General features: G+C 38.4%; 1 protein-coding gene across 1 annotated transcript; it reads right to left on the reverse strand.

Annotated features, from left to right (window-relative positions):
- Positions 1 to 278: 278 nt before the first annotated feature.
- etaa1b (ETAA1 activator of ATR kinase b) lies at positions 279 to 6,706 on the reverse strand. Its single transcript, XM_049599974.1, has 6 exons — positions 6,340 to 6,706; positions 4,765 to 4,893; positions 4,476 to 4,540; positions 4,244 to 4,353; positions 2,684 to 4,098; positions 279 to 1,520 (listed from the first exon to the last, which is right to left on the reverse strand). Exons 1-6 carry the CDS (start codon positions 6,482 to 6,484, stop codon positions 1,408 to 1,410), a joined length of 1,977 nt encoding a protein of 658 aa, XP_049455931.1. The 5' UTR covers positions 6,485 to 6,706; the 3' UTR covers positions 279 to 1,407.
- Positions 6,707 to 13,262: the final 6,556 nt, after the last annotated feature.

The following is a 13,262-nucleotide window of genomic DNA, read 5'->3' on the forward strand; positions in this document are numbered from 1 at the left end:
GAACACACAGATCATACTGTCCGCATCTTCCCAGGCATCTGTGGCTCCATATTTTTTCTTTACTTTCCATAAATAGTAGAATCGCACATAGTGATGCTGCTTTTCTCTGTCTTTGTCAACATTGTTGAGAATGCAGTCGTCTTGTTATAATAGACCTTACTGCAACTGTGACTGGAAGAAAACGACCAGGGGTGCCTGTACTCAGTGTAAGGAGTGTTTAAAGACCTTGGAAGTGTGTCAACATCAAGTACGATTGGAGCAGTTTATTCAGTCTCAAATGTTTATTGCTTTGTTGCAGGTCTGGCAGGTGACAGAAAAAACATAGAAAAGTGGAAAAGTGGTCATACAAGGCACACACATCATGACTGTTAAATTAGGTCAATGTACACAGCCAAGTTCATCATGTTGTTGTGAAGTAACAGAGGCTGGAGTCAAATCTGTTGTCACATACTCAGGAATAAGAGTAGAAACAAAGTGGTGACCAACATTTTTATCTGATTGTTGTCTCACCTGTCTAAAATTATGCCGGTCGTGACACCGTCATTACAGTCTGACACTTAATTCTGTGCAAAATCGAAGAATAAAAAATGTGACATGCTGGACAAGACATGGAAAAATACAAACAAGGAATACTAACAAAACAAAAACTGCTGTGTATAGTAAAGACATGTCATTTCTCAGCGATTTGGCCCTAAGCAAAGGTTTTAGATTGTGTTACAACATGGTGTTAATTTACATCAACTAAACAAATGCTCTTCTCATTATAAAGTAGGAGCAATACTGTAAGTATGCATCAACAGAAGGTGCAGGCACAAAATCTGTTTTATCACTGCCTTCAGTGTAAATTATAGACACCAATGTGTGATGGATAACATCAGCTCGTGTTATAATGTCTGTCAGCCCTTGCTGTTACAGTTTGAGAAGGCACCGTGAGATGAGACTATTTACTACTTTTAAGCAAAAGAAAAAATCAGCAAAATCTGTGCAGAGCTGAAATGATGATGCTGGAAAACACAAAAGTTTATTCAGCATTTGTGATTATTTCTAACTCAAGTGAATGTAAACTATTTTGCACAATTAAAATGTGAAAAAAGGCAAATGAAAATCTCTTTAACGTTACCCCAGCACCAGATCTGAGACATAAATCTGTGCATAAAACTCACTTCACATAAACATGTTCCTTCAGCAGGAACATCCAGCAGCTTTTACAGCAGGTATTTACTTCTTTTTAATAGTCACCAGATCCTTTCTGTGATAAATCTGAAATAGTGAGGTCTTAACACCAGCTTGATATCATCATCAGTAACATCTTAATAAGGAGGCGGCTGAAACACTGGTGTGGAATGATGAGTTTTGTAAAGTCTCATTATAGTACAATGAGATCCCTTCAGTCAGAACGAAGCTCCTCTATGGTTTTGGGATGTTCTGCATTCGCAGTCGCCTCCTGGCCAAGGCCTCTTGTTTCTTCTTCTCGATCTCGGCTGCAGAGCACTTTGATGTCATCTGGCTTGTGACAAAAACTGGAACAGAAGGCAGGGAAGTGAGAATGATCAATGGAAACACTGAATATGGTTTGCTTGGAAATATTGAGAATTAAAACCCTTGCAAAGACCTGACGAAGAAAGGCTAAGGCAGCTCTAAATCAGAAAGTGTGTGTCATTGCTATAACCTCGAACAACCGAGTTTTAATTTGATAACATAAAACTTTCGCCACCATAACTAGGACCAGTGGGTACCCATGGTGAAGCTGATTTGGAAGTACAAAAACCCCCTCCATGTCCAGAAGAAAATCAGTCTGCAATTCATTGGCAATGAAGCTTCCTGAGGTTTGGACTCTTGACAGCATCCCAAATTAAAGCCATTGGGCTATGTTTACTTGCTTTGAGGGAGAACTGTTCGTGTGCACATGCACTGAACTGTCAAAGATTATAAGAACAACATGTGACATCTGTTTTACTTGTGAGTTTTCACTTCGATATCCAGGCTTATAGTAAAGCATTGAGGACAGTAGATGGGACAGGCAAACTGCAAAGATGCATCGAGTTTGACAGAGTCACCAAGAAGAGTAAAAGCACTGAACTTTATTCAGTATCATTATTTTAGGGCCATTCCTATTTTAGTTATTACTTATTTTCCTGAATAGAGCTTATCAAATGCATTTCCTCCAGTGTTTTGAAGATGGGTTAATAGTGTTAATAAATTTTGAATTTGTTTTTTAATTTAACAAACAAGCAATTCTGCGTGATAACATTATAAAACAATCAAACTAAATCTTAATTTACATTATGTCTTAATGCTTTAACCCTTTGAACCTGGATCTTCATCCTTTTTTTTTTTTTTGTGCTGTGACGGCTTTCACAAGCATTTAAACTTTTAAAACTTTTTTAGAAAAAAAAAATAAGGCAGACGTCCAGAAAACTATATTTTTATTATATTTATTTATATTTATTATATTACATATTTAAATTTCTGTTTATTCATTTAATTAATATGAAATTAAATCTTTTTATTTATTTTTTTTTTACACGTATTGTTCTTTGTTTTTCTTGCAACTTTTTACTTACTTGTTGTTAAGTTGCTCCTTGCCTTCTTCCCATGTGTTTAAAGGAAATCAAGCCACTTTGCTCGGGTTTCAAAGACTTAGTAGAGTCCAGGGTTAAATATCAAATTCAAGACAGCTTACCTTTGTTGCTTATAGCCGCTGAGTCAGATTGGTTTCTCTTGAAGGCCGTGTGATGGGACGTGGAGTTCTGCGGCGCCCTGGCTGTCACTGTATGTGGCTTCACATCCACATTCCCAGTCTGGAAAGTTCCAGAGGAATCCCTGCACTGGTTAAATGTGCCCAGACTCACATGGCTTCCTGGGAGGCTCTGAGACATCCCTGATTTGTTGTTGGCACCTTTCATGGGAATGTTCCATCCTTGGAAGTTCACAGTTTCTCTGCCGGTCCCCGGTAATGAGTTAGAACGAACAAAAGCACATGGCGACTGTCTATTAGCACTGGCACTGGTGTTTGTGGACTGCGACGTGTCGATTGGCAGAGGCGCAGGGGGTTTTCGCTGTCTGTCCACAGCAAAATCTTGTTTTTCTTGGCAGCTGCTGGGGCTCGCTCGCTGCGGCTGACTGTTGGAGATCCTCTCCACGCTGTCACATACCTGGTAGAGCAGCGCATCATCGTCCCCATCATCCCATAAGCTGTCTGAAATGTCTTTACCAGAGTCTGCAGCTGTGTGACTCCCCTTATGATCATTAGTGATCTTGTTGGGAATAGGAATAGACAGTGTCTTTGTGGTGGCAGATTTCTGGTCAGACATCTTTGATTTAGATTGTAGAACAGTAAAGCTGGACTTGGAAACGTCCTTGGCGGCTGTCTTGGGATGGAAGTGAGGGTTGGGCTCTAACTTGAAAGTGCTTCGGTTGGTAGTCTTTGGCTTGGGACACAATTCCTGGAGTGCACAGCAGCTTGGCTTGGAGTTTGACGGCTGATGTGCTGAGTTTGTATTTGCAGTAGGCTTGAACACAGAGGTGATCTGAGTAGTGTTTGTCTTAAGGTTAGACTGCAACGTGGTTTTAGTGTCGGCGTCATGTTGTTGGTCAGGATTCTGGGTCATCGCCAGCACAAGGGAGTCATTAAGCAGGTCGTCATTCTCCCAGTCGTCATCAAAGTCATCACAGTTGTTGGCACTAGAACCACAAGATCCTTTTTCTTCCGCAGGATGTGCAGCTGGGGCAGACTTGTCAGCTGACTTGAGCCCTGATTGTCGAGGTTCAGCTAAAGTCGAAGTCAAATGCTGGTGTTTTACTTCCTGTGAATGCGCTGATGCTGTGGAGCCCTGGCTTAGCCGGCCGCTCACTACCTGAGTGGAGCAGTCGAACAGAGCGTGCAGCTCCGCCTCCACCTGATCTGACGAGGATGGACACCTTAGGTCCTTCACAGTGTTAAGGAATGATGTCTCTGTCAGTTTGGTTTTGGGAGTGTTCACACATTCAGTGAGGTTACTGTTGACAGTGTTAAGCTGTTCGGAAGTCTCCCTGTCTTGCTGCATGTTCTCGTCAAACTGCCTGGCAAGTTTCATGAGGTCGTCCACACTGCTCTGCCTGTAGAGAGGAAATAAGGACACTAATCAACATCCAACAAAGACAGAAAAAACAGGAAAACCACTACTATTAATTCAAAATGATTAATGTTTGGATATAGTGAGGATCACAGGTGAGTATCTGGGTCAGTAAACTGATAACGCACCGAGAGGACTTCTTCCTGCCTCTTGGCTTTGGAACATCCGGCGTGCATGGGACAGCGCTGTCATCTATCCACTGCAGCAGAGGAGATTCAGTCCCCTTCCGTTTCACATCCTGTGTAAGACACAAGCAAAACGTTGAAGAATTTCTTTCAAAATATGAACTGATGAAGCCTCAAACCTTGGAAGAGCTCACAGAACGGAGTGACAGAACTATAAAGACAGGAAACAGCTGACCTTTGGAGCAATGCGGTTGACAATATCTGATATTTCCACAACTCTGGTGTTCCTCAGTCTCGACCCTGAAAACAGATCGAAACAAATAGATTTTATACTACATGCAGCCCTAAAAATCTGCCAATTAGAAGTTTCTTTAGTGTGCATGTTAATGTAACAATTTGTCATATCAGGTAAAGCAGTAGAGTAAAACAGCAAAAAATAGGATCAGCACAGGTGTACATGTTGTCATTCATCTAGAGCCTGTCATACAGGTGTGATTTCTATGTTGAATATCTCTGTCATTTACCAGTGTTAGCGAGGGTGGGTGACGTGGGATCCCAGATAATGTCTTGCGATGGTTCCACATCACCTGGAGAATCCCCATTATTCAAGCCGGGGTATCTGCTGTAGCCTCTGCGATTAGGACTCTGCAAATCTGTGGACAGACAGATATCAAATGTTAGGTCGTATCGGCGAAGTAATCCACAGTGCATGTGCTATAGTTACAGTTAGCTGAGTGCATTTAACTTGACATTACACATGATTAGACAGGCGTCTTCTGGTGTGACATGATGACGCAGATGCTTTTTTAGAGGCTTTTCTATGCTGACAAGAACACAGATCAAGCAGTAACACTTTCTTTTGGCATGACACTGGTGAAACTGAAAGTCTCTGGTCATAATCAGTGCATTATATCAGCTTCAAGTCGCTTCAATACACACAAAAATGAGTCCTGCAAAAACATATAATGCCAACAAATGTCATAATAACATCTAACAGGATTTCTTTTTTATGAGTTGCAATTTTTATCTTATAATATTCAAATCAGTCACATCGCATGGTCTACATAATAAAGTCCATCACAACAACAGAACATACCCGTCCCACCTGTAACCAACATACTTACAGACAAATCATGAATATATTACACATATTATTAACCAGAGAGACAGGGCATAATAAATTAAATTCTGTAAGTAAGCTAGGAGGAATATGTATCCAGGAAAAAAGAAAAGAAAAGAAAAGAAAAGAAAAATAATAAAATAAATAAATTTCTGACATAAAGAATAAAATAAAGTCACATGCCCATAACATGAAATAAAAAATTATAAAATAAAATAGTCACATGCCCATAAAATGAAACAAAACAAAAAATAAATAAAATAGTTACATGCCCATAAAATAAAATCAAAAATAAAATTAGGTCACATGCCCATAAAATAAAATAAAAAATAGAATAAAGTCACATGCCCATAAAATAAAATCAAAAATAAAATAAAGTCACATGCCAATAAAATAAAATAAAATAAAAAATAGAATAAAGTCACATGCCCATAAAATAAAATCAAAAATAAAATAAAGTCACATGCCAATAAAATAAAATCAAAAATAAAATAAAGTCACATGCCCATAAAATAAGGAGGTTCTCCAGGTTACACATCTGCTCCATATAATAGGATTTCTTATATTAATCATCCAAATTGAATCCCAAAACATTATCCTAGCGTTATGCCAAGGCAAGAGTGGCTCTGCAAGTTTATGCAGTCACTGGTATACATTTAAATACTCTATAAATCCAAATACAATCTCACTAACAAGCAGGTTTCTCAACATTAATTCTCATTTCCGTCTTTGTCACGTCATGTCAATAATTCATGAATGCCTATGGTTTCTTAAAAGGTTAATGTGTGTAATGAGATAAAGTAAGAAGTAAAAAAAGTCAGCTAGCATGTTGTCACTGCCACATATTGTGATCATTATCAACAGCGCTGCCACACCTCCAAGCGTGCAGACAGGCTTTGATCCATCAGTTTGTACCGTTGTTTAATTCATCGCACCGAGCAGCAGATCACTGTCTGTTTAAATCGATCCGCAGCCTCACCTTTACACATTGTAGATGCTGATGTACCAGGCATCTGCTGTCCATTTGTCTTATCCTGTGTTTTGTTGTGGCTAAGTTTGGACACACTCCTCCACAGCTCAGGGAACTCAGCAGCAGCAGCAGCATGTGTCCTCGGCTCTGTCATTGTTCACTGAAACAGCAGCGACGGCGCAACTTCCGGTGAACATTATGATACTAACTGCCTCCTGGATGCTCCGTAGCTTAGCTTTGCTCCACTAATACTTTATTTTCACCGTTTGTTCATGTCTTCGCAAACACCTTTGTTGTGTTTTTGCCCGTAGCTCATTCATTTGAAGCAAGGCGCCATTTTGGCCGCAACGTCATCAATCTACGGAAGCCGACCGGGCAGATTTAGCCGCAGTTCGTTCGACAACCGTTTGTTAAGAGGTAGATAAAACGCTGACTGAGCTGTTGCAAGGTATGTATGAACAAATACGTGTCACTGTTTTACTTTTATGACCCGTTGCTTATAGTTGTGCAAAATACTGGAAGCCATTTTGTGAAAAACTAATAATGTTTGCCAGAATTTAATGGACAAATAGCTGGTTCATGAACACAGGCCCACAGTATGAGAAGATTAGCTGTGGAAGGTACTTAACAGCTAGTAAGTAACCTACATGAGTACTGGTACAATTCTGAGGTACTTCACTTAGTATTTTAATATGATGCTACGTCATACATTTCAGAGGGAAAAATAGGCCTACTTTATACTCCACTATATTTATTTTGCAGCTATAGTCAAGTCAAGTTTGATTTATATAGCACATGTCATCAATGTGCACAAAATAAATGCATTATAAATGACAAAAGTCATGTAATAAAAACATGTAAGATAGGAAGATGTCACATATGTAAACAGACATGATAAAAACATAAGATAAAACATAAAATGAGAAGGTGGGACAACATATAGGCCTATAGTTACAAGTCAAATTGCATGTTATATATATTTTTAAAAGTTATTGTGAGCATATAAATACATTGTTATAATAAATGAACCCTTTGAAACTTGAGCAAATATGCTTGTTTCCTTTATTAAAACAATAAGAAGAAGGCAATGAGCAATGAAAGGAAAAATGATCCAAAAAATTAGCAACAAGTTAGTAAAAAGAGAAAATTGATACAAGAAGAAGTAAAAGAAAAAAAGAAACAGACTAGAAAACCTGGGAAGAGTGCTTAAAATTCTAATAATTCTGTAACATAATATTAATATTTGATAATAATTATAACTATAGTTTTACCCTAGCTTTTTTCTTTTTTTTAAAAAAAATAATTTTCTCTTAATTTTTTTCAATTTATTGGACATTTCTTACCAAAATGCTCATTGCCTTTTTTTCTCTCTCGCTCTCTCTTTTTTTTTTTTCTTTCATTTTTTGACTGAAAATTGCACCAATTTGCTCAGGGTTCAAAGGTTTGAATACTTGGGAAATGTGTTTGAAAGAAGCACAAGAAAAGTGATGTCACTCCAGGTTTCAAAGGGTTAAAGAAACAGTGAAACAGCATCTTTAACTGAAAAAGTAGACCCACATTAAAGGGTCATATTAGCTCCTCATCACTGAAATATTGCTCCATGTGAGTGCATCAATAGTGATATTACAACCATATAATATAATAAATAATGATTTAAACCTGACGGAGGCCATTTTGCATCCATAGTGAGTACTTTTACTTTTATACTCTAAGTAAAACTTGCTGGTAATACTACATACTTTAACTTAATTTACCCAAAAAATTGTGATGTTGCTATTTAATTGAAGTAAAAGATCTGAATATTTCTTCTGACACTGAATATTAGTGGTTAAATTTGGATTTAGATAGAAGATGAGAAAACTATGAAGAACGCATTCTGACACATGTCACTGGGCTGTTTATCTTGAAAAAGAAAGAAAAGTGTTAATCTCTTGAGACCTGAACTTTTGTTTGGTGTACATTTTTAATTTTTCCCAGCTGTTTGTGATCAATAGGACCCGATAAATATAAAAAACTAAACATTGTCAACAATAATAAAGTCTCAGTGTCCTTAAATGAGATGACAGTGAAATCCTGATGTCCTTAAACAAGTACTTTCTTATTAACAGCGTCTTGTTACTGTTGCTAAAATTGGTCAGATGTGTTGCAATATCAAACTACAAACATTATTAATAATGAATAAACAAATTTCAGCAATAAAATGTGATCAGGTTTTGGACCTTGTCCACTTCTGTGTCTGGATCAGCTGCAGACTGACTTGACAGAGATGCCTGCCATCTTGTTTTTACATGGTTTAGTGTATTGTGATCTTACTACCACTCGATGGCACAAAGGAGTGTCCCCGAACAAGGACAACAGGTCTGAGTTAAGTAGAATGAAGTATAAAGACAAGTAAACCCAAAATGTGACGTCCTCATATGAGGACACAGGGTCTCAGGAGATTAATGCTGGGGCACCCTGAAACCTCTTCAAGGGCCCTTGACAGACCCTGGACTGAAGTTGGGTATCATCAGTGCCCCAGTAGATATTAAAGTAAAGTGTGTCCTATCATGTCAGTTCCTGCTTTGAAAAACAAGTATCACTGCAGTTTTCCATGTCTTCCATGTGTTTAAGTTAGTTTCAACAAAATGGGGACAAAAAAAAGTCCACACTTATGCTCCCGAACTCTGAGTTTATGTGGGAACTTCATGAAATACAGACATTAAATCTGAGCCTGTATTACTCTTGGCTGGTTGCAGGCAGCACAGTAAATATTATGGCAGACGGCTGGGTACTATGAAGTAGTTCTGTGCCCATATGTTGAGCCAGTAATTGTGCAGGCTTCATTGGGCCTGAAGCTTGTTTGTTTGCGGAGGTCTTGTTTGTGAAGGTTGTTGTTTGTAATGTCAAATAAATCAATCGCACTTTTCACAAATGTTTATTATGTGAATCAAACAAATTTGTAGGCACAATTCATATTACATGCTGCTTGGCAAAAATGCCACAAAGGTCTGTTGAGGTTACCACGGTACCAAAGCTACAGCCGTGTCTGCAACTGGTTTCCCTTTATGAACATCAGGCTGTGGGGATCGGCCTTTGTACCATTGTCAACAGTCAGTATTGTCCTTTCAACAACAATCAGATACCATTCGATCCCCAAAGTCGGATGTGTTGTATTTTTGTAAACATATTTGAGTGTTGCCAATAAACCAAGGCCAAATAATGAGAGTCTGAATGGAAAGTCTGGGTTAAAATGGGCTCATCTGGCTCACAGTTGCAAGCATAAGAATTTAATTTGGGTTTGTTTTAATATGACTTTGTTTCCCATTTTGTTCTCAATCATTCAACTATGCAGAATACCAGCACACAATATAAGCTTTTGGCATTCACCAATCCAAAACAATAAGCTTTTATTTTTACAAAGACCCCCTTGAGACATGATTTAAGGCATATAAAAATACTTTAAGTACTAATTTGTGTCTGTTTTTTTCCACAAAAAAGCTCAGCTACCTTGTTAAAAACCCTTAAAATGACATCTCCTCCTCCTCCCTCAATAGAAAATGCTCAAGCCGTGAATATGCAAATAGTTTTCATTTCAGAAGTTTAATGCCTGGACTCAAGATGTCTCCTCCCTCGCTTAAAAGTCCACTCTCAGAGAATGAGCATGGAGGCTTAAACTTTCCTCATCACACTTGTTTAAGTTGTATTTTGACTATAATTGGGTCCAAACGTGCTTGCAAAATTGTTGATGTCACAAATCATTCTTGTACACACACCACAGATATAAGTTGAGCGCAGAGAAACTTTCCCACTTTCAGCAGACGAGCGTGAAGCAGCCTTCTTGTATTACACTCTATCATCTAACACATTTTTGAGTGGAGTCACTAGATCTCAGTTGTTCAGCGTCTTGACTGCAGCTCACTGAGGTACACTTAGACAAGAATACTTTCATAACCAGTCTAAAGTGATAACGGCCTCAGAGCCTTGAGAGCAAAGGTCAAACACGGTGCTCTGAGGTTAAGTATGTCAGCGAGGCTTTTTTGAGCCAAGGTGGCCGATGGGTCAGCGGCTTATCTCTTGTTTTAGTGTGTTTAGGGAGTGAACTTCAGTGTCAAAATCTGAGTCTCGTTTATATTTACACTTCTAATTAAAACACATTTGTCAAACGTGACATTCAGCTCTGAGTAGTTTGAACACAGTCTCTGTCTCAGGACTGTTTTTCTGACCTTTGAGACTTGTCTCAGACTGTTTTGTATCCAACCAGGATTTGTCTTGGTTTTGGCTGCTGGTGGGTGTTACTGACTTTTCCAGCCTGTTGGAGTTCGTAGATACACATTTTTTTTTACTCTCAGTCCACCTTTGTTTGTTTTGTACGGAAAATGTGAAGGATTACTTTTGTATTTGTTTATTGTAATCATATGTGTTTCAAGTAGTTCAGTATTAGAAGACATTAATTCAGATCTGGTGCAGATATAGATAGAGGATATGTCATGTTTGGCAAACTTCCTATACGTTAGTTTTGCTTCAAACAGAAACCTTTTAACTGTTTTTATGCCCTTTTATGTTTCGTAACATCATTCCTTGAACTGTATTTGCCATTTTTGCCGAGTAAATGCTCAAAAATTTGGCTTTCCACATGCTCGTCTTAGTCAAATGAAAAATGGTTTCAGTGGTAACAGGTTAGTGACATGTGAGCTGATGATTCCAGATAAGTCCACGTGTTGTTGAAACTAGTCCATGTTTCCACCATCATCGTCCTCTTATCTGTGAAAGGTGAAGAAAGGAGGTACATGAGTAATGTTGCTGTTATATATTTAGCGATGTCATGCGTGCACACACTCAAACGGTGTTCAGAGTTTCCACTGAGCACGCTGTGTGACTCCTTCGATCAAGACTGAAATATTTGGTTTTAAAAAAAGAAACTTATTTCTGCGAGGAAACCAAACTTTTGACATGTGATCAATGGATTTTGATATCACTTGTGAGGCATTGCTGTGAGGCATTTCAGGCAAAATGTTTTTATTGGTATTAACTTGTGTATCACATATATTTTGCCGGAGAGGTCAGAGGTCATGGGGTCAGGTGGAGCAAGTAAGGATTTGAAATGTAATCAGACGGCCGTTGTGTATTTTACTGTCTTGCATCTTTGTAGATTTGCTGAAAGTGGTGGTGGTTTATTCCTGATTTTATCTTGTTCTTATTATGTGATGCAGAAATAAGTTGCCATCTTTCTACACAGAGAATTTTGGGATGATGTCATCAAATTGAATAAGAACAAATATTTTTAATAAATTAAAAGGAATAGAAGAAATGGGATTCTTCAACACATTTCTGACATTCTGCAGAGCAATTTCCAGAATAAAGCACTAGATGGTGCTTGTATACCTCCTTGGTATTGTGTGTGTGTGTGTGTGTGTGTGTGTGTGTGTGTGCGCTGGGGAAAGTGAGATAATGTAAGTAAAGTCAGTGTGGACTCGGTGCAGAGAGATTTGTCTAGAAAATGTTTTACAGAGGTGCTGTGCTGCTGGGATAGTATTTTGTACTACACAACACACACGCACACACACACACAAGCTGCAGTGAATTACAATGCTTGATTATACGTGATTCTGCTTTGATTGTTTTCATTTGGAAGCAGTTTATCAATATAGAGAATTGGGGAAGCCAATCAACTGTGTTTCTTTGATTGAACGCCAGAATCTGTTGTGAACTGACGACCTGCAGTCGGAGCCTCCACTTCCCAAGTTAAGGCATATTTCTTGTTTCATCAGAACATCAGCAGATATTTAGCCACCGCTAACGATAAATGCAAGGGAGTCGAGGGCAACTGCAACACACGACATCTTTGAGGCAAACTCATTCTCATTTAGTGAGTCTAAAGCATCGTTTTTGCAGAGAAGAAATATGAAGAATATTCAGGTGCCCCAAATCATGCAAGCTGATATAAATGTACTAATATTTTTTTGGTCATCATTAAATAAACAAACATATCAAGCAATTTACCATACAGCCAGAAAATCAGCAGAATACTGAACAGACAGAAATTACGAATTATCTCAAATTTGTTGTAGTAGTGACATAAAAATGTGTAGTTTTAGTGTACCTAGTATTTTAAATGCTATTTCATCATCATTTTTTTCACCCTGACCTGAGGTAAATTCTGGGCAACTGCATATTTATAGTTTTCTATACATATTTTAAAGTTATCAATTGATTATTCTATGTATAAAATGTGAAACAAATATGAAAATGGCTGTCATATGTCCCAAAAGTAGTATATTCAATTTCAAAGGTATTAAAATTGCAGAGATAAGCAGCAATTCCTGAGAGTCCAGAACCAGAAATATTTGCATTTTTGCTTAATGAATGACTTAAAATTATATATATTTCTGTAAATGTTCTGCCTTTGACTCATCAGTTAATTGACTTATCATTAAAAAAATATACATACCATTTATACATCAACTCCTTCCTTGGATAAACATGTCTGTTCTGACGCTACACACAACAGACAGCACATTTAGGCCCATAGGCCATTGTCATTTCAGTGGCGTAGCTGTTGTCAATGTTAAACAGGTTAACTGGAACCGCCAGTATGGATGTAACAGCGATTTAATCAACAGTTAGCTACGTTTCATGCCTCCCTTTAATGCATTCAGCTAATCTTGGGGGTATCCCTATTGCTCTGTCAAGCGAGCTGTGTCATATCACGCTGCCACGCAAATCCACGCCTGGGGGGCGCCGTCTCCTGCCCGTCTAAAAGTCACCGTAACACCCTCTGTCACACTGAATGTTAGCATTTCTCAGAAGTGATAGTTAGACCACAGAATAAAGGGCATGGATGTGTCAGCTCCAATTTGAATATGAGGCATCAGCCCTGCGCTGCCTTGTGTTTTTTACCCGCTCTGTGATTCCTCCTCCTGCAAGCCTTTCCAAGCCGTGTCACGCCAGAA

Source organism: Epinephelus fuscoguttatus, linkage group LG16 (genome assembly GCF_011397635.1).
Source record: "Epinephelus fuscoguttatus linkage group LG16, E.fuscoguttatus.final_Chr_v1".
NCBI classification, from domain to species: domain Eukaryota; kingdom Metazoa; phylum Chordata; class Actinopteri; order Perciformes; family Serranidae; genus Epinephelus; species Epinephelus fuscoguttatus.